The sequence below is a fragment of the Schistocerca nitens genome, chromosome 8 (assembly GCF_023898315.1).
Source record: "Schistocerca nitens isolate TAMUIC-IGC-003100 chromosome 8, iqSchNite1.1, whole genome shotgun sequence".
Classification (NCBI taxonomy): Eukaryota; Metazoa; Arthropoda; class Insecta; order Orthoptera; family Acrididae; genus Schistocerca; species Schistocerca nitens.
In genome coordinates this window covers 215,009,216-215,028,835 of record NC_064621.1, presented here as the reverse complement: position 1 = coordinate 215,028,835, position 19,620 = coordinate 215,009,216, and the positions used below count along the sequence as shown (strand labels likewise).

The 19,620-nt window shown below is 41.2% G+C and overlaps 1 protein-coding gene across 1 annotated transcript in view; it reads right to left on the bottom strand.

Moving 5' to 3' along the window:
• Positions 1 to 5,084: 5,084 nt before the first annotated feature.
• LOC126198886 (protein ILRUN) overlaps positions 5,085 to 19,620 on the bottom strand; it is a 35,803-nt gene continuing 21,267 nt past the window's right edge. The window contains exon 5 of the mRNA XM_049935495.1: positions 5,085 to 7,733. Within this exon, the coding sequence (XP_049791452.1) occupies positions 7,686 to 7,733 (48 nt within the window). The 3' untranslated portion in view covers positions 5,085 to 7,685. The remainder of the gene's footprint in view (positions 7,734 to 19,620) is intronic.

Genomic DNA, 19,620 nt, shown 5'->3' with positions numbered 1-19,620 from the left:
GTAACGAAGACAGTTGAATTCACAGTAATTTCTGCCAAATCTTTGCAGAATATTTTTGGCTTAGATTCTTTTGACATTTTCAGACTGTCAGTACACAAGTCAGTGTTGCAAATTTCAACGGTTGTGCCTACAGACAAGTTTCACGCTCTGTGTGACAAATTTAGAGAAGTTTTTAGTGATTATCTCGCTTGTGTGAACAAGTTTTTTGCTCATATTTCTCTCAAAGATAATGCACAACCAAAGTTTTCTTGAGCTAGGAAAGTGCCCACTGCCATTAGGAAACAGGTCGCTAACAATTACAGCAATGGCAAACTGATGGAGTCATCAAGCCAATCAGTGCAAGTCTGTGGTGTTCCCCATTTGTCATCCTTCACAAACCTTCAGGATGTCTTTGATTGGGTGTTGATTTAAGTCAACTGTGAACTCTTATTAGTCAGTGATAAGACACATACCCTTTGCCCCACTCAAAAGAACTGATGGACAGATTCAGTGAGGGTCATTATTTTTCCAAGATACACTTGGCAGATGCTTACCTCCAATTGCCTTCGGATGACTACTCAAAGAAATTTTTTCATTTCAGGTTCTTTGAACTTCAGCTCTTGTGCTTCGTTAGTGCCTCAGTACCTTTCCATCCTTTTTAGAACAAGTGACTGCCAGGGTGCCTTCTTGCTCAAATTTTCTGGATAACATTGTTGTCTCTGGACCTTCTGCAGGAGAACATTTAATCACTCTTGAGAGCCTTTTTCAAGAACTGTTATTGGCAGGCCTCAAGTGTCCCAGATGAAAATAGAATATCTGGGGCATATCATTAATGTGCAGGCCATTCACCCCACCAGACTCATTTTCAAACCATCAGAGACTTGCTGTCTCCCAAAAATCTGACGGAACTGCGAGTAATGTTAGGCAAACTGAACTACAACTGCAAATTCATTCCTCATGCTTCTCAGATTGAGCTCCACTTCACAAGTTATGGCTTAAGGATATTCTGTTTGCACAGACCACTGGGTGTCTGTCAGCTTTTGATCAATTGAAATGGGTGGTACATAGTAACACGTGCGCCCTATATTTTGATCCAGCTAAACCAGTGTTGTTAGGAGTTGACATTTCTTCTATTGGCCTAGGCGATGTTCTGTTGCATTGTGTCAGATCAACAGCATTTGCCTCCATACTTCTGACAAAGATTATGGCATATTACAGTCAGAGTGAATAAGAAGCACTGGCAATCATTTATTGTTTAACCAAGTTTCATCATCACCTCTATGAAAGGAAGTTCTACTTAGTACGGATCATAAGCCACTCACTTCACTCTTCCATCCACCCAAGCCTGTTCAGCCACACACAGTGCAAAAATTGGCTTTCTCGCTGTTGAACAACTATGGAACTGTTACACACTGAGAATAACCAGGCCTGGGGCGTCATCCCACCCATCCTTCAGCAGGATGTTTTAAGGTTGTTGCATCACAGACACTGGGATATTGTGAGGACAAAGCAGCTAGCTTGACGTCATTCTTCTTGGCTAGGAATGGATGCTCAGATTGAGCACATGACATCACGCTGCACTGCTTGCAACAGGCGGTTCCATCTCAACACTTTTCTGACTGGCCACACAACAGCAGTTTGTGGAAATGTATCCACATAAATTTTTCTGGAACACACTATGGCTTAATTGTAGTGGGTGCCTTCAGTCATTTTCCGTTTGTGGTTCCAATGAACTCTGTGATGTCCACCAGTGCTATCAGAACATGCACTTAAATTTTTTGCTTCGAGGACTCGCCGGAAGTGTTGGTGTCTGCTAAAGACCACAGTTCACCTCACAGAAATATGAACAATTTTGCACAGCCAACAGTATTGAACGTGTGACCACAGCATCATTCCACCCACAATCAAATGGTGAAGTTGAACGTTTCGTGCAAACATTCAAAGTATAGATGAGTCGATTCCTTGGAACTCTCATGGGAAAAGGCCTTGCAACTGTTCCTGTCCACCTACCATGCAGTGCCTCAAGCTGAACCATCCCTGGCCGAACTCTGTATGGCTGCTAGCATTGCACACTGCTTTGTCTGCTACACCCACCAACAAGGATTACCAATCAGTACAAATATTCCATTTTCAGATACTGTACATACTACTCTTCAGGACCTTCAGGCTTGGACAGTGATGGCAACAGGGAACCATTTTGCGTGTCCTTGGACACAACATGTTCTTGGTTTCTTCTCCTACAGGGTCGCTGCTCGAAATAACCAGAACCAGCTTCGCCCTCTGAGACTCGGTGGTCCTGGCACTGCATTTTGTTTTACAGATTCAGCTCGCAGCCAGGAGTTAGGTTCACAGCCATCTGCTGCAAACCTGGTGGCATCTCAGCCTGAAGCACTTCTCATGGAGGTGGACACGCCATCATCACAGCAGCGGATGTCGCCATGGGCGATGCCTCTGTGCCCTGCCGCCTTCCTGTCTGAGGGGGTTCTCCAGCATTCGAGACTCCAGCACTAGATGAAGATATGTGCCCGCACCTGCACCCAGACTACCCTCATCAGCAGTTCGCACCAAAACCATATGCAACCATGGTTAGGAGATTTGGAGGGGGAGGGTGGTGTTGTAAGTACCAACAGGCAGCACCATAGGTATTGATAAGTCGACAACCCTCTCCAGAGATGGTATATAGCCCAGCAATTGCTGCACCAGAATGTCGCAGCAGTGATACCGCCAGAGAAGTGATATGCATCAGCACCACTGCAGAGCAGCTCGACTACTGAGAGAACCGCTTTCTACTTGTGTACTTTGCGCCCCATCTTCTGCTTCCAGCGAGTCCACAACAGCCCATCTACATCTTCAGTGAGCATTCTAATGGGACAGGAACTATTTACTATCCAGCCTTAGCTTCTGGAATAGTGGCTGAATTTCAGAATCTGCTACCTGAGCCGATTTGTACAAAGTTGAGTTTGTCAATAAATAGGTGTCTTCTTTGATGTGATTCTTGAAGTTTTCCCGGCGTACATAATGTTCCATCATCTTTCGGGCGTGCAAGAAGAATTGTCGCTGTCCCGAGTGCACGCCCGAAAGATGATGGAATAGGTGTCTTCTTGTCACTAATCATTATCAGTTTTCTCCTTGTTCTCCTATCATAGTGTTGAGAGTGGTGTCGAGTACATTCACCTGTTTTTGTATCAAAAACACGATACAATATTCTGAACTTAAACGCAATGAGGTATCTTGAACAGAATGACTTTCTAAATGCCAATCAGCAATCTGTCTTGGTAGCTGTGGGGTCATTGCAGCAGGTTGCTAACTGTAGGGGGACAGGTTTGATTCTTAGATCAATCGGAGGTTCAGATTTTCTCCACTCAGGGACTGGGTGTTAAGTTGCCCTTATCTTTATATCCTTGTAACTAACACAAAAATCACTTGCATGGCATCACAAGACAATTCTAAGCCTATATAATTTTGTACCAGGGAATGGCTTGGTCCTCATGAATATTACGAATTGTTGAAACATACTGTCATATCATCTTCCTACTGCCGAGATGGCTGAATGGGCACATACTGAAAGCCAATAAAAAGACATAAAATTTAAAAAAAGCCATCCAGCATGGACGCCAAAGACATTAACTGTGCGAAACCCAATTTGCACTTTTCTTACATGATATACAAAAGCCTTGGAATGAGGCAGTCACGTAGATGCAGTATTTCAAGATTTCCAAAAAGCATTTAACTAAGTACCACATCTATGCTTATTATCAAAAGAATGATTGTATGGGGTATCAAGCAAAAGTTATCTTGAACGGAGAGTCAATGACAGATATAGAAGTAACTCTGGGTGTGCCCCCCAGGCAAGTGTGTTGGAACCTTGCTATTCATGTTTATATTAGTGACCTTGTGGAAAAAATTAATAGGAGTCTCAGACTTTTTGCAGGTGATGCAGTTATTTATAATGAAGTAATATCCGAAACAAGCAGCACAAATATTCAGATCTTGATAAGATTTCAAAGTGGTGCATAGATTGGCAACTTGTTCTAAACGATCAGAAATGTTAAATTACGCATTTCACAAAACAAAAAGAACATAGTATCCTCATCTAATATCTACCAGTCACAGCTGGAATCAGTTGACCCATATAAATACCTGGGTGTAGCACTTTGTAGGGATATGAAATGGAATGATCACATAGACTCAGTTGTGGGTAAATCAGGTGGTAGACTTCAGTTTATTGGTAGAATACTGGGGAACTGCAATCAGCCTGCAAAGGAAATTGTTTACAAATCGCTCATGTGACCCATTCTAGAATATTGCTCTAGTGTGTGGGACCCATACGAAATGGGAACAGCATGCAATATTGAACTTATTGAAATAAGAGCAGCATGAATGGTTTGATTTTATTTGTTTGACCCATGAGAGAGTGTTATAGAGATGCTGAAGAAACTGAATCGGCAAACACTTCGCGGCATACGCAAACTACCTTGAGAATGGCTACTTACAAAGTTTCAAAAACCCACTTTAAATGATTATTGTAGGAATGTAGTGCAACCTCCTATGTATTGTTCCTGTCAGGTTCATGAGGACAAGATAAAATTAATTACAGCATGCACAGAGACATTTAAACAATCATTCTTCCTGCACTCTATATGTGAGTGGAATGGGAAGAACTGCTGATAACAAGTATAATGGGACATATCCTGTGCCATGTACTGCATAGTGGTTTGCAGAGAACAGACGTAGCTATAAAAACTAGAAAATTTTCACTGTATGTCACAGCAGAGTAATGTAGTACTATCAATGACATTCACTAACGAGTTACTGATCAGTGTCTCTCAGCTGCAGTAAAAAGTTTTTCAATAATGTCAACCTATTGGCATTGAAATGGGTAACTTCTGATTTCATCAGTTTGAAAATGTGTAGAAAACATAATTTATTGCTCTTATGTATACTAGATTATCAGCCAGTTTCGAAATGCAGGTATTCCAATACCAGATTACTCTGCTCTCCACTGGGAGAAAAAGTGTGAACAAACAAGTCCTGTTAGCAGTGCTTGTTTACAAATTAAAAAGATTGAGGACATGATGTTTTATGAAAAATTATTTTAATATGCATTACATAATCAAAACCCTTTATTGTTGCACTGAAAACAAACCATCTTACTCATACACATATCAGTACTCAAAAAACACGGACAATCAGAGATTTTGAATCATGTTCGTAATGACAAAAAAAAAAAAAAAAAAAAAAAAAAATACAGAACTTTCATGACATTGTACAAAAACACCTCACTGATTAGTTAACAGCAACAGTCAGTACAGTTCCAGTTAAGGCTATTAAAAATTATTCATAAAACTCAAACAAATCTATCCACTGAGACAGCTACTGAATGGCCTCACTGATCAGTTTATTACTACTGAAGATAAAAACAACACAAAATCAGGAACCCATAAGAATTACTTGTTGCATAACATCAAATCCAACTTATTTTAACAAACATTACATAGAATGTATTGAACTGTATATGAATAACCACAGGTACTTATTAGCATTTGACTAACTGCTTTCCATCTCCACTGGATGCTTAAAACTTACTGCCTTTTCAGATTACTGAAACTGAGTATGTGGATTTCCTTAAATGGGATCAATAAATCAAGTGACATCTCTTGGATGGGAAATGAAAGGAATATATATGTGAAAGCAAAAGTTCATGAAACAATAAAAGTGTGATGACAAATTGGTTTTCATATTCAAGTTGTGATGCGCATGCAACTATGTAGTAGATTAACAGCAGAAAATATAAGATATATTGAATGTTGACTATAGTCTTACACAACACTTATACAATATAATCATGTTTAGTATATGTAAATGTAGATCGTTTTTCTTATTAAGAACAGTATTGAACACCATACTACTGTAAAATACTTGAAATATTTACTGCAAGGAGTCATTTATGTTTCAGGACAGCTACTCACTAACTGATATTGGAAAGCTTATGTTTTTTTCCCCAAAATATTTCAATTTGTACTAATTATCAAATAAGAAAGGAAGAAATGTAGTTTATCAAAAATCACTCATACTTACATCTTAAATTTTACATTTTCTCACCTGAAGATATAGCATCCATTTCACTCACAACATAACAAAATCATAAAATCTTTACTAGTATTGTTTTTGTGGCAAAATACCAGGACTTGCTGTTTTGTGTGCCATTGCAAACAGCCAAAAAATTTGACTTTTTCTATTGTGACACTCATTCTACAATTAACATGTATACAGGTCCAAATAGCAGTTACAATTCATAACACAGTTTGCAGATTTGACAGAGACTACATCAAACAGAATACAGCACCTACAGTTTATTAACTATTATTTCATTTAAATGCTGTCCAATGGATTAATCAATTCAGAAAAATGTTAGGTGCTCACTGATGAATTTGAAAGACCAATAATGGCAAAAATTAAAATTTTTAAACCTTCTAAGACATTATGTATCATTACTCCAAGAAGTGGACATGAAGAGTCAAAGATGTAATCAAGCAGTTTGAAACATATGCTACCTCTGTTTCATCCAGCATCAAGTTTCTTTATTTCCTCTGTTACAGCATAAATCTCATCCTCATCCAAAATTAACTTTTCAATGCTAAAGTTCTGAGTTTTTCTTTTCTTGTGTAACAATAACTGTCTTTCAGGATTTTTACAACTGGGAGAGATTTAAACATCAGATCATAGCAATAAAAACTCAACACTTATCACATATTACAGGCTAGTCCAAGAATGTGTTAAAAATCTACACATACCCCTACAATAAGTTTCAACTTTGACTTTGTCATGCAACCTACAAAATACAAGGCTGGCAGGCCTTTAAGTATCCAAAGGTAAGGTATCTGATTCAGCCTTTTCTCTTATCAGAGAAAATTGTCACTGCAGTTCATTTATGAAATTAAGCAAACATCTACTCCATGTGCAAGACAATGCTACTCTTAGTAAATGCTCAATTTGATCAGTCGGTGCAGAGCTGAACGAAGTTGAGAAATATTCTGCAGACAAATACAAAGCAGAAATTGGAAGCCAAAAGTCAAGTACTTGTTCTCTTTAAAATGTGAAGTAAATGACATTTACAAATATCTTTCATATCAATACTGACACTGAAATGAAATGCATAATTTAAAATCTGAATGAAGACTGTAGGAACAGTCCAAAGATGAGTAGTGTGCTTTAAAGATGATGTGTAGACTGCATGAGTCACAAGAAAAATATAAATACAAAATAGGAAAACTATGAAGCAAATTAAGAGTAAAAAAAAGTCTCACAAAGATGACATAGGTTGTGAAACATATGTCAGAAGCTCCAATAACTATGTAAGAGTAATGCAAAATATCTCAACTGATCTGCACTTTAAAACACAAAAAATTAAGAAAAATTGTTTTATGTAAACAATTTTCATATCCTGATCAAAAAATTTCTAGAAAATGCTCAGCACCTGTACAAACAAGTATCAGAAAGACTGTTAAATCACTAAGAGGAGGAGTGAAACAGGGTGAACTGAGATAAGTACCACATATCCTGCACCTATAATAAGGGAGTAAAAGTACAATTGGTCCTTATACAGCACACTAAATCACAGAAGTACCAACTTCACTCACTATCCTTATGTACACCAAAGTCCAAATTACAATGAACAGTCTTTTTACAAGTTTCTCTCAACAGTGTTAACACATCATGTTAGTATCTCCATCTTGGGTCTGCTGAACAGAATCCTAGAACACATGAACAAGACAATGTATTTCAAAACCTCACTTTCACTTTAACAAAGAAACAAAAATACAAGACAATGGCTATGATATACTTTCTTTTCAGACAGTTAAAATTAGTTTCTAGAGCTACTTAGTTATGAAAAAGAACATGATATTTCTAGTTAAATACAGGAAAATTAAATTATCTCCAGATTATAAACTTTTTAGTTTGATGCCAAGCTATGAAAAGCTAATTCTCTGAACCCCCCCCCCCCCCACACACACACACACGTGTTCGCACTGACTGAACCTTCCAATGAAAAAACTCCTAACAAAAATGTATGTAATCAATACTATTACTACAGTGGAATGCACACTGCAGATATCAGTGTTTTGTCATGTCATGTTGATAATAATAAATACAAAAGGTATGTTGTGGACTGCAATATGTACAAGAAAGTGGTATATTATTTGCACAGGATATAGCACGTCACACATTTCACCAGCTTGCATGTAAGCGTATGTCCCCAGTGTGCAGTGGATGTAGCAAGGAGATCACAACTGAGAGCTTGGCATTAAATGTCCCTTAAACTATGAGTCAGGAAATAGACTCTAGAGCATCAAGACCAGTGCCCACAGAGGCAGAGAACCATGAACTGCCAGTGAAGCAATCATCACTGTGGCTTCCCTGGACACAGCAGCATGAACATCTCTGCTTTCAGAGTGGCTACTCAAACAGGGAAAAAACAAATTCCCTGATAATTCCTGTGTGAGGAGGAAGATGGTGTCAAGAAGATCCTGGTAAATAAATAGAAATAAATGGTGAGGGGGGACAGCATACCACAATAATGACTTTTCTTTCCACTAAGCTCAGCTGTCAGTCAGCAACAGAAACCAAAACATTGCATCGAAACAAGTGTTCAGTTCATAGTGCTGTGAAATGTGTGAAAAAACTGCAAATTGGCATTTATAAGAAGAACAACACCAAAAATGCAACAGGAGCGTAATATGTAGGAAATCGTCCACACAACCTGCCACTGATGATGCCTTGCAGAAAATAAAGGTGAAATGCATATGCCACTAAAATTGTGTTTTATTCAGTTGCTGAGAGACTGTCCATAAGTAAAAATTATCAATATACCAAAAGCTATTAATGTGTAATAATCTTTTCATTGTGCATGTCTGCAACTCAATGGATCATCTTTACAGTGAATAGCAATGTAATATTGTTGATATTCCAACCTCGAGCTTCCACTGTTTGAAAAATTATTATTTATTAGTCATGAATAAGAACAGTACATCAACATGAATAAAAACATTTATTCACCATCAATGAATAAAGAGTGTGAATCAAAAGTGTTTCGAATAATAGATAAACCTGAAATCCAAACACATTTTTTGCTCTAATTCTTGGTCATTTGTTAAACAAATAAACTTTTTGTTGCTATAAAATTAGTTTTCAGAAAAACTCGTCAGAAAGTTTATTTGATTTTCGAGGATTTGTCACTGTGACAAAAAGTATAGCGCTGTAATTTCTTCTTAAATTGTCTTTATTTCAGGATGGTAATATAAGACTTTCAGATCATGATTTTCTTCACGAAACATTGAGAAATCACCAATTCCATTCTAGCTTCTAGTAAATAACTGTTTTGATTCCACATTAGCTTCACCTCCCAAATCATGTTCCAAACTTAAAAACAAATTTTCTTTTTGTGTTATAACATCACTTGATATTCATACCTGATTTCTTTGGCATTTCTTTGATTGTTATATGTCTGTAGTTCGTTGCAAGCATCCCTTGGTCATAGACAGCAATACAAGTGGACTAGTAAATTTTGAGTCATAGGTAAACCATTTCTGCAACTGTTGCAGTTGGTGTAGAAAGGAGAAAAAAAGGCTTCCAATCTTCTCTTGATTACTTTCTCAATAACAAAAGTTGCCAGCTGCTGCGATATTATGAATACTTATATCAAAAAACCCAGGCTCTATTTCAAAATTTTTAAATCTCAAAGTGCTATGTAACTGCAAAGACATATGTCAGATTAAAAAATTATGGAACGCTTACTCAGAGGTAGTCCTAAAACATCTTCAGATGACTTTGTACATCCAGCAGCACTCCACAAATATTCTAGGAGGCACTAGATTTAAAGTCAGTTGATGTCAGTCCTTAGCAACCACCGAGTTATTACTTTGTTCACTCATTTTCTAAAACAACAGACATTAACAAACTGTGTAATTATGTCAACTAGACCCTCTTATCTGATAGTGTTAGCAATCTTGGTACAATGGAGAAGGTATTCCAGATTAGAAATTTCTGTTGGCTGCATTCTCATCTTGGCTAATTAAGTACAGTAACTTCCACATGTTAGCAGTGGGAACAGTAAAGTTCTGGAAAGTGCAAAATGACTGGAATTGCACCATGTCGGTAGTGTAGCTGCTAAGGCCATCGACCTATGAAGCATTTTTGTATTGCATTTACTATGCTGTAAAGCAAGTAAAGCTGCACTCAACCTGAAAGTTGCTTTGAACACTTCAGTTATTTACTATGCATTGTGCTATTGGCTGTGTTTATGCTTCTTCCATCATTGAAACAACTTATCCCGCAAGTTATGGTTGACCTATGGTTCTACGCACACTCCAAAACAATGTTCAGCTTCACTTGGCTTTTTTGTCATTGTTAGAGGTGAAGTGACAAGTAATAGCAAAAATTGCATGACCAATTAGGGATCAAAACCTAGACCTTTATCTTAGTGATATGGAACTGAAGCCACTCTCCCTCCCGTAAAAACCACCAGTAATTTATGTATCAAGCAGAAACTGCATCGAAGCAAGGGAACAAACACTAACCACAAATATGTAGAAAAAGTAAAGAAAGAAATCCGGTAGCAATTTATGCTGTTCATTTTTTAAGTTATGAATAATAAATAAATATTTGTATTCACAAAGAGGAATCATCTCATTGTCCATGAATGATTCATTTGCAAATAAATTCATTTGAAGAAGTTATTTATCTGCATAATTAACTAGAAAAAAATTTGTTTGAACAATGCCCATATCTGTGCATAAATGTTTTTCTGTCATGAACTGATGTAATCTACATTGGTCTCCATTTTCTTTCCATCTATAATCTGCCAACCTGTGCCTTGCTCCAATCATATCATATGTGATGCTCTATAGATTAAATGGAGTCCAGCAGTTTTGGCAATTTAATGTAAAATCTAATAAGTACCACAAAATGCAAATTTAACTGCTTTTGTTCTGCAGCCACTGATTTTTATCTTTGCCGTTACAACATCTATGCAATAACTGAAAAGAGGGGAAAGAAGCAGCTAAGAAGCTCACAATGAAATGAAACATATGGCTGAAAATTTTAAATTAACAAGAAATACTAAACTAGCACAGCAATGAGGAACCATATGCTGTACAGTTCAACCATAGAAGCACACGAAGTAAATGTCACAAAACAATTTCATTTTTGTAGCTCCCTGAATCTGGAACACTGTGCAATTACAGATTAGTGTTTCATGCTGCTGTAGTAACTTGCTTCAAAAATCAAAGCTTGTGTTTCCTATTCTAGCCATTTCCCTTATAAATGACACACAGCCTCTACCTTCAACAAAATATTACACGGAAGAATAGTGATAGATAATATCACACATTCCCTATATGTCATCTTGGCTGCTCCATCAGCAGCATTTCTCTGGTGTCAATATACCACAGGTGTTCAGTACAATGACACCTGTTTTCTAGTGATTTTAATATTTTATTGTCATGTATATTTTATAACATCTGAACAAGTAAACTGTTTGATGGTACTAAGAACACCAGTGATGAAGATTTGAACTCTTATGGGTTCCAACAGCCTTTCAACAGTGTTGGTATCTTACATTCCAGTACTGAAGGTTGGTTGGTTGAGAGGTTAAGGGACTAAACAGCCCATCAGACCCTCAATAAAGAGAGAGAGCATTTGGATTGGTTTGGTTCTGTTTTGCTTCAAGGTGCAAAAAAACAACTGCGGTCATACACGCCCAAATCAAAACTATAGAACACGAAGTCAGAAAGGAGTTAAAAAACGACTATGTCAGTCCCAATGGACATAATAGAAGACAGCTAAAAACAAGCACATGCAAAAAGGGCTAAAAAAAAGACACCATACAGAAATGGAGGTCCAAAACCAAAAATTAAATCGCCTTCGCCATATTGCTTTGGCAGATAAAAAGTAAAATGCGGTTGACAGCCTGCTGAAACGGCCGATAACTCAGACGGTGAACCCAAGTGGGAGCATAAACAGTTAAAAAATGGGCAGTCAATCAGGAAGTGGTGGACAGTTAAAACTTGGGTGCATTGTGTACAGAGTCGTGGAGTAGCGCCACTTATCAAATGACAATGGCTAAAATGGCAGAGCCCAACACGCAACCTACTTAAAAAGACCTCCTCCCGGTGGGACAGCAGAGAGGAGGTCGTCCAAACCACTGGGAAAGGCTTAATAAGACGGAGCTTATTTCTGTGAAGCGAGGACCATTGGCGATGCCAAAAGGGACACCATCTCCTGGCAGACGGCAACACAGAGATCATAGGAGGGAATATAGGAACTTGCACGCTGAGGTACAAGGACTGCAGCCTGCGCAGCAGCATCAGCAGCCTCGTTTCCTGGCACACTGACATGACCAGGAACCCACAGAAACATCACACTGGCTCCACCAAGAGTGAGCAAGTGAGAGTTTTTCTGGACCTGCTGCACTAAGTGATTGGCAGTGTACAGCACACATTGACTTTGAAGGGCGCTGAGTGAGTCTGAGTAGAGGACACAATCGAAAAGGCTGTGTCGCCGGATGTACTCCATGGCCTGATAAAGGGCAAAGAGCTTGGCTGTAACTACTGAGTAGTGTGCCGGAAGCTGATATTGAAAGACATGGGTGCCAATGACGAAGGCACACTCGACCCTACAGTCAGTCCGAGAGCCATCAGTGTATAGAAAGGTACTATCACGAAGTTCCATGTCAAGGTCATGAACCTGAAGGCGATAGACCGATGCTGGAGTAGTGTCCTTAGGAAATGAATGAAGCCCAAGGTTAACATGGACCACTTCACGAATCAAGGTGGTGAGGGGTTCACAGCCACCGCGAAAGGTGCAGGTAGTGTGAAGTTAAGATGCCTTAGCAAGTGCCGAAAGCGGACTCCAGGAGGTAACAGAGAAGAGGGACACCTCCCATACTGGGAATCAAAGGAGAAGGCATAGGATGTGTAGCCACGCATGGCAGACAAACAGAATGCATATCTGTTGAGAAGAAAGTCACGGCGGTAGAGCAGTGGTAGTTCAGCACCTTCAGCCTACAAACTCTCAACCGGGCTAGTGCAAAAGGCACCCGTGGCCAAACAGATGTCACAATGGTGGATAGTGTAGAGATGGCGTAAGATGGATGGACATGCAGACGCATAAACAAAGCACCCATAGTTGAGTTTCAAATGGACAAGGGACCAGTACAAACGGAGGAGGATGGTTCGATCAGCACCCCAGGAAGTACCATTGGGGACACATAGGAGGACCAAGAGAGTTTCCTATCGAGCATGAGCCCCAGGAATTTCGTAGTTTCAATGAACAGAAGGGCAACAGGCCCAAGATTTAAAGATGTTGGGAGAAACCAATTGCATTGCCAGAAATTCATACAGACTTTTTTGTCAGGGGAAAAGTGAAAGCCATCATCGATGCTCCAGAATTAAAAATGATCGAGGCATCGCTGAAGATGCCGCTCAGTGACACAGGTCCCTGGAGAACTACAATAGACGGCAAAATTGTCAACAGAAAGGGAGCCGGACATGCCTGGCGGGACACAGGCCATTATAGGGTTAATGGCGATTGGCAAAGAAAATGAAGCTCAGGACGGAACCCTGAGGCACATCGTTTTCATGGATAAAGGTGTCCGACAAGGCAGATCCCACCCTCACCTTAAAAACTCGGTCTGTTAAAAATGCCTAAAGGAAACAGGGAAGGCGGCCACGGAAGCCCCATTTGTAAAGAGTACAGAGGATACCAGTTCTCCAGCAGGTGTCACAGGCCTTCTCCAAATCGAAAAAACACGGCCACAGTCTGGGATTTCCACAGAAAACCATTCACGATATGGATGGACAAAGTAACGAGATGGTCAACTGCAGAACGCCGGGCTCTAAATCCACACTGTGCATTTGTCAGTAAGTTGTTTGACTGGAGCCACCATACCAGCCAGGCATGAATTATATGTTCCATCACCTTGTAAACGCAATTGGTAGGAGAGATGTGGTGCTAACTACAAGGAAGGTTTTTGTCCTTACCAAGCTTAGGTATGGGTATGACGGTGGCTTCACACCAGTGTTCGGGAAACATGCCATATTCAATATTTGTTCAGTGGTAATAGTGGTACAGTTGTCCCTCTAAAACAAAACGATGTGATAAGTTGTTTTATGTGTTTTGTGGATGATGCTTTGTGCACAATGATAGCTGAACAGACGAACTTATATGCAGAACAGTTCATAGCTTCTCATCCCAATTTAGCAGCACACTCCAGGGTTCACAGTTGGCAGAATACTACACGCGACGAGGTAAAAACACTTATTGGAATGCTTGTACTTCAAGGAATTCTTCACAAACCAGACCACAAAATGTACTTGTCAAAGAGGGAATCAGTTGACACACCTTTCTTCAGGAAAGTGATGAGTGAAAAGCGGTTTAATCTTCTATTGAAATTCCTCCACTTTGCTGACAATACCTCATATGATGCACTAGGCACTATCAGCAGAAAATTATTCAAAATTCACCCCATTATAGAGCATCTGTGGCGTAAATTCAGATCAGTGTATATGCCAGAAAGGAACATCACCATTGATGAATCGTTGTTTCTCTGGAAAGGATGGCTTGGATGGAAGCAATTTATTCCATCAAAGCGTAGCAGATTTGGCATCAAATTGTACGATCTCTGTGAAAGCAGTTCCGGGTATGTATGGGACTTTATTGTTTACACTGGAAAGGACACTAATTATGGTATCCACTATCCAGACAAAAAAAATAACCTCTTGAATTGTTTTGGAGCTCGCACACGATCTACTCGGGAAAGGCCACGGTATTTATCTTGACAGCTGGTACACCAGTACAGATTTGGTGAACAAACTAATCAGCAATAACACCGATGTTGTCGGCACAAAGCGGCAAGACAGGAAGGGGTTCCCTGACTTCGTAAAAAAGGAAAAACTGAAGAAAGGGGAGTACATAACAGGGTACAAAGGCAAGCAGATGGTAATGAAATGGAAAGACAAAAGAGACGTCGTTACGGTCAGCACCTTCCACGACGATACATTTGTAAATGTAAACTCGAAGAAGGGAATCGTTCAAAAGCCACAAGTTGTCGTTGACTACAACAGGAATATGGGGGGCGTGGATAGGTGCGATTCTCAGTTACAAAGCTACCAGATGGCCAGAAGCAGGCTGAAAAAATACTATCAGAAGCTTTTCCGCCATTTGTTGGACATTGCATGCTACAATGCATACATTATGTACAAGAAGCATGGTGGCAAACAAAGTAGAATGAGCTTCCTGATTAGTCTTGGTGCACAGTTGACCATATCTTCACCACATCAAGGGACATCAGTAGGATGCCCACCTCGAACACCAAAAGCAACACTCCTTACAGCCAGGCATTTTCCAGACCTCCTACCACCCACAATGAAGAAAAGACCAACAAGAAGGTGTGTACGAGAAAAGGCCTTCGCAAAGAGACTTCATCTTGGTTCACAGAATGCGAAGTTTCCTTGTGTGCGCACCTTGTTTTAAAATGTTTCACACTGAAAACGATACGTAATATTGTGAAAATACAGTTTTGTTAACTTCTGCAATATATTTTATTCATTTCCACCCAATGTCAATTTAAATTCGACAATGAAAACACGAAGGAAAACGTGAGAACAGTGCGCAGCACCACCGTGATCGGGCGCGCTGGCGTATATTACCCACTGTGGAAGAGGCGCACGCGCACGCAAACTACCCACTTAACAGGTTAAGCAGAAAGTGCTTGCCCGCAAGAGAAAGGTGCTGAAACATCTGAATGTGGATGGCATCTGGCCTCGGGGCAGAGGATCAAGATGAACTGAAAGCAAGATCTAGCTCCCTCAGAGTAAAGGCGGCATTGTAGCACTCGCGATTCAGAGAAGAGAAGGGTATCCCCTGAGCCGCCTCCGCTTGTTTCCGATGGAGGAAGGAGGGGTGATAGTGGGAAGAGCTCAAAACTTTTGCAAAACGGCTGCCCAATGTGTTGGAGATAGCAGTTGAGTCCACGAGGACATCGTCTGCTAAAGTCAGGCCGGAAATTGGGGAACGGATTTCGGTCCCAGAGAGCCATCGGAGGTTGGTCCACACGACAGAGGAAGGGGTGGAACTGTTAAAAGAACTAGTGAATGAAATCCAACTAGCTTTATTGCTATCTAAAAGAACGTGATGACACTTTGCACGCAGCTGTTTATAATTAATGTAGTTCGCCATCATAGGATGACGGTTAAAAATGCAGAGAGCACGTTTCTGTGCACGAATTGCATCGCAACATGCCCCAGTCCACCAAGGGACTGGGACATGACGTGGTAAAGAGGAAGTGCGAGGAATGGAACATTGTGCAGCAGTAAAGATAACAACTAGGGAAATCTCGGTCTTCATAGGTCGCCAGGAAGGAGTAAAGCTTAAAGCTGCCAGTCAGCCTTAGTAAGCTGCCATTTGGGCATGCAGGCGAATGGTGTAGGAGTCAGCACATGGGAAATGGTTGCTCGAGTAGGTGTCAGAATAAACGGACCACTCAATACGTTGGGCAAGCTGGGCAGTGCAGAAGGATAGGTCCCAATGGGAATACGTGTGCGAGGAGTCTGGAAGGAAAGTGGGTGCTCCAGTGTTAAGGCAGAAGAGGTGAAGTTGGTTAAAAAGGTCAGCTAAAAGGGCACGTCTCTGACAGGTCCTGGGAGAACTCCAAAGGGGATGATGCACATTAAAGTCACCGAGTAGCAAAAATGTGGGAGGTAGCTGCCCAAGAAGCTGAAGGAAGTCTGCCCTGGAGACATCGAATGACGGAGAAACATAAATGGTACAGAGGGAAAAAGTCAGGTGGGGAAGGAAAAGGCAAACTGCAACAGCTTGAAGATGGGTAGTCATGAAGATGAGTTGACTATGAATGTCATTTCGTATGAGCAGCACGATGCCCCCACGAGATGGAATGGCGACCTCAGGGGGAAGGTCAAAACGAATCGGTAGGAAATATGAAAGCTCAAAGTGGTCATGAGGGCACAATTTCGTTTCCTTGAAGACATAGTACAAGGGGATACTGCAATGATAAAAGCAGATGTAAATCCTCTTTGTGGGACTGAAGACCGTGAATGTTCCACTGAAGGAGAGTCATGGTGAGGAAGAGATGTAGGGGTGTCACCTCAGCGGCTGCCGAGTGACAGCTGGTGAGGAGTCGCTACTACAGGGCACAGGAGGAGGATCCACAGAAGCATCGGTTTGCTTGTTCAGTCGGTCTGTGGAATCCAACACTGAAAAATGGTTGGTGGTGCATGCCAGCGACACGGAGGTCATCCGGGCTAAGGTATCACGTGGTGACACCATCTAAGAGGATCTTCGAGTTGGCGAAGGAGAAGACCGTTTCCCTTGGGTGCACTTCTTCGAACCTTTCCAGTCAGATGAAGACTCTTGTGTTGTTTGGCTGGAGGAATGGACGGAGTCTTTATGGGAGTACTCCTACTGTCCTTTCCAGCCTACCAGTTGTGTAGCTGGTCGCTTTGCCCCTTGAAGCAAGAGTTTGACGGCTTGTGGGATGGTGACACTACCTTGACACTGGGTCATTTCACAACCTCAGAGCTGAATTGGAGGTCACTTGTCTGCATGGCCATGTCCTTCATGGAGCGAGGGTAACAAGAACAGAACTATAGGTGCCAGATGGGAGAATGCAGGGTTTTCAACTAACCACTGACTTGTGGGCTAATGGGTTAAGGCACTTTCTCCTTTACCCGGATCTCTTGGACAGCCAGCTCATCAAGATTCATGGAACAATCTCGAGATACAGTGGCGGGGCTGCCATTGCAGTTGATACATCAGGCAGGAGAAGGTGGACAATTACCCTCGTGCGCATCCTTACCACAGGTGACACATTTGGCTGGGTGTCGACAAGACGTTCTAGTGTGGTTGAAACGATGACACTGGTAGCAGCACATAGGGTTTGGAATATACGGCTGGACTGTGACAACTTCATAGCCTGCTTTGATCTTGGACAGAATCACCACTCCATCAAAGGTGAGAAAAAGAGTACGGGTGGGCACTAAGGAGGAACATACCTTTTTCATTACACGATGGGCGGCAATGATAACCTGATCAGAGAGATAAGACTGGATTTTGGCCTCAGTTAGACTGTCAAGCAGGCAGGTGTAAATTACACCATGGGATGAATTCAAGGGTCTATGGGCCTCGACACGAACAGGGTAGCCATGGAGAAGCGAGGCAGCAAGCAGTTGTGCTTGATAATCAGAAGTAGTCTCCAAAAGCAAAGTGCCATTCCATAAACGAGCACATGATTTCACAGGGCCAGCAATTGCATCTACACCTTTCTGAATAATAAATGGATTTACCATGGTGAAGGACTGGCGGTCTACAGAATGTGAGACCACAAGGAACCGTGGTGCAGCGGGAAGGGTCTTTGAGTCATTAGCTTCATTATGTTTAAGTTTCATAGATGTGTATTGGCAAGATGATTGAGTCATTGCGAAAAATCCCCCATGATTGCCAAGGTCTCTGATGACATGCTCCTCCCAACTGGGAGCCCCCTTCACAAGGGGGCGCACCTCTCTTAGGTAATTGTTCACGCCTCAGGTCACACCTCCCCATCACCTGACAGAGACGTGTGGGCCGGCCTTCAGAAGCACACAGGGAAGAAAAAGAGGAACCGTAAACACCAAAGCGGAGGAACAAGAGGAGAAGGGAAACAAAGAAAGGAAAAAGGAACGAAAAACAAAGGTGACACTGTTCTTACGTCAGCGACAGACAATGCAGAACATTCCCAATAATGTCCCGGACATGTTCCCCAAATGAGGGGAAAAGATTAGCAAGAGGATAGACATGCAGCACAGAAGGGAAAAAATTCTGCAAAAGTTGGGACCCCGTGGTAGCCAAGCCCCAACCCGCCAAAGAGTGGTGAGCCCCCTGGAAGGGTGGTGGTGGCAGGGGGGGGGGGGGGGCAGTTGCAGTTAGTGATGTCTGATGTCTGATGTCTGTCAGAAGTGCGACTCAATTATGAAACTATGTAGGGGCGGTAAATTTGAGGCATTGAAAAACATTGATGCCAGAACTGAGAAACAATTAAGACAGTTCAGTATGCAGGTCAGAGAGCTGAGGAAGGTCCATGGCCTCATTGGTGGCGTCGCATTTGACCCCTGCCAATCTGACCAACCTGATTAAGCTCTTTGATCATCAGCTAGTATCAAGGATAAGAAATACTGAAGGTTTTTCTATCGTTGAAATGAAACTCCTAATATGTAAAACAGTTTGCAACAGAAAATACAAAACCCTTTCACCCTGCCTTTGCCCTGAAATTAGTTTAACATGTTACTTCTGAGAACAAAAACCACATTCTCAAAGAAAACAAGAATCCGTTCAACTGTCCATACATCATTCACCAATATTAGATGGAGTCCACAAGATAATGCTTAGGCTGGAGAGCCAGAAGCAGGATCATACCTAGGGGATGGCGAGATGGGCCCCTGCCAAGGGCACATGCACAGAGGGGGCACAGAAACTGAAGAGGGAGGGGGGGGGGGGGCGGAGAGAACCTAGAAATAAAGATGACTTATTCACCGGGAGATATACTAACACTTGTGTACCAATCTTTTGCCTTCAAGAAGAAGATTTTACCTC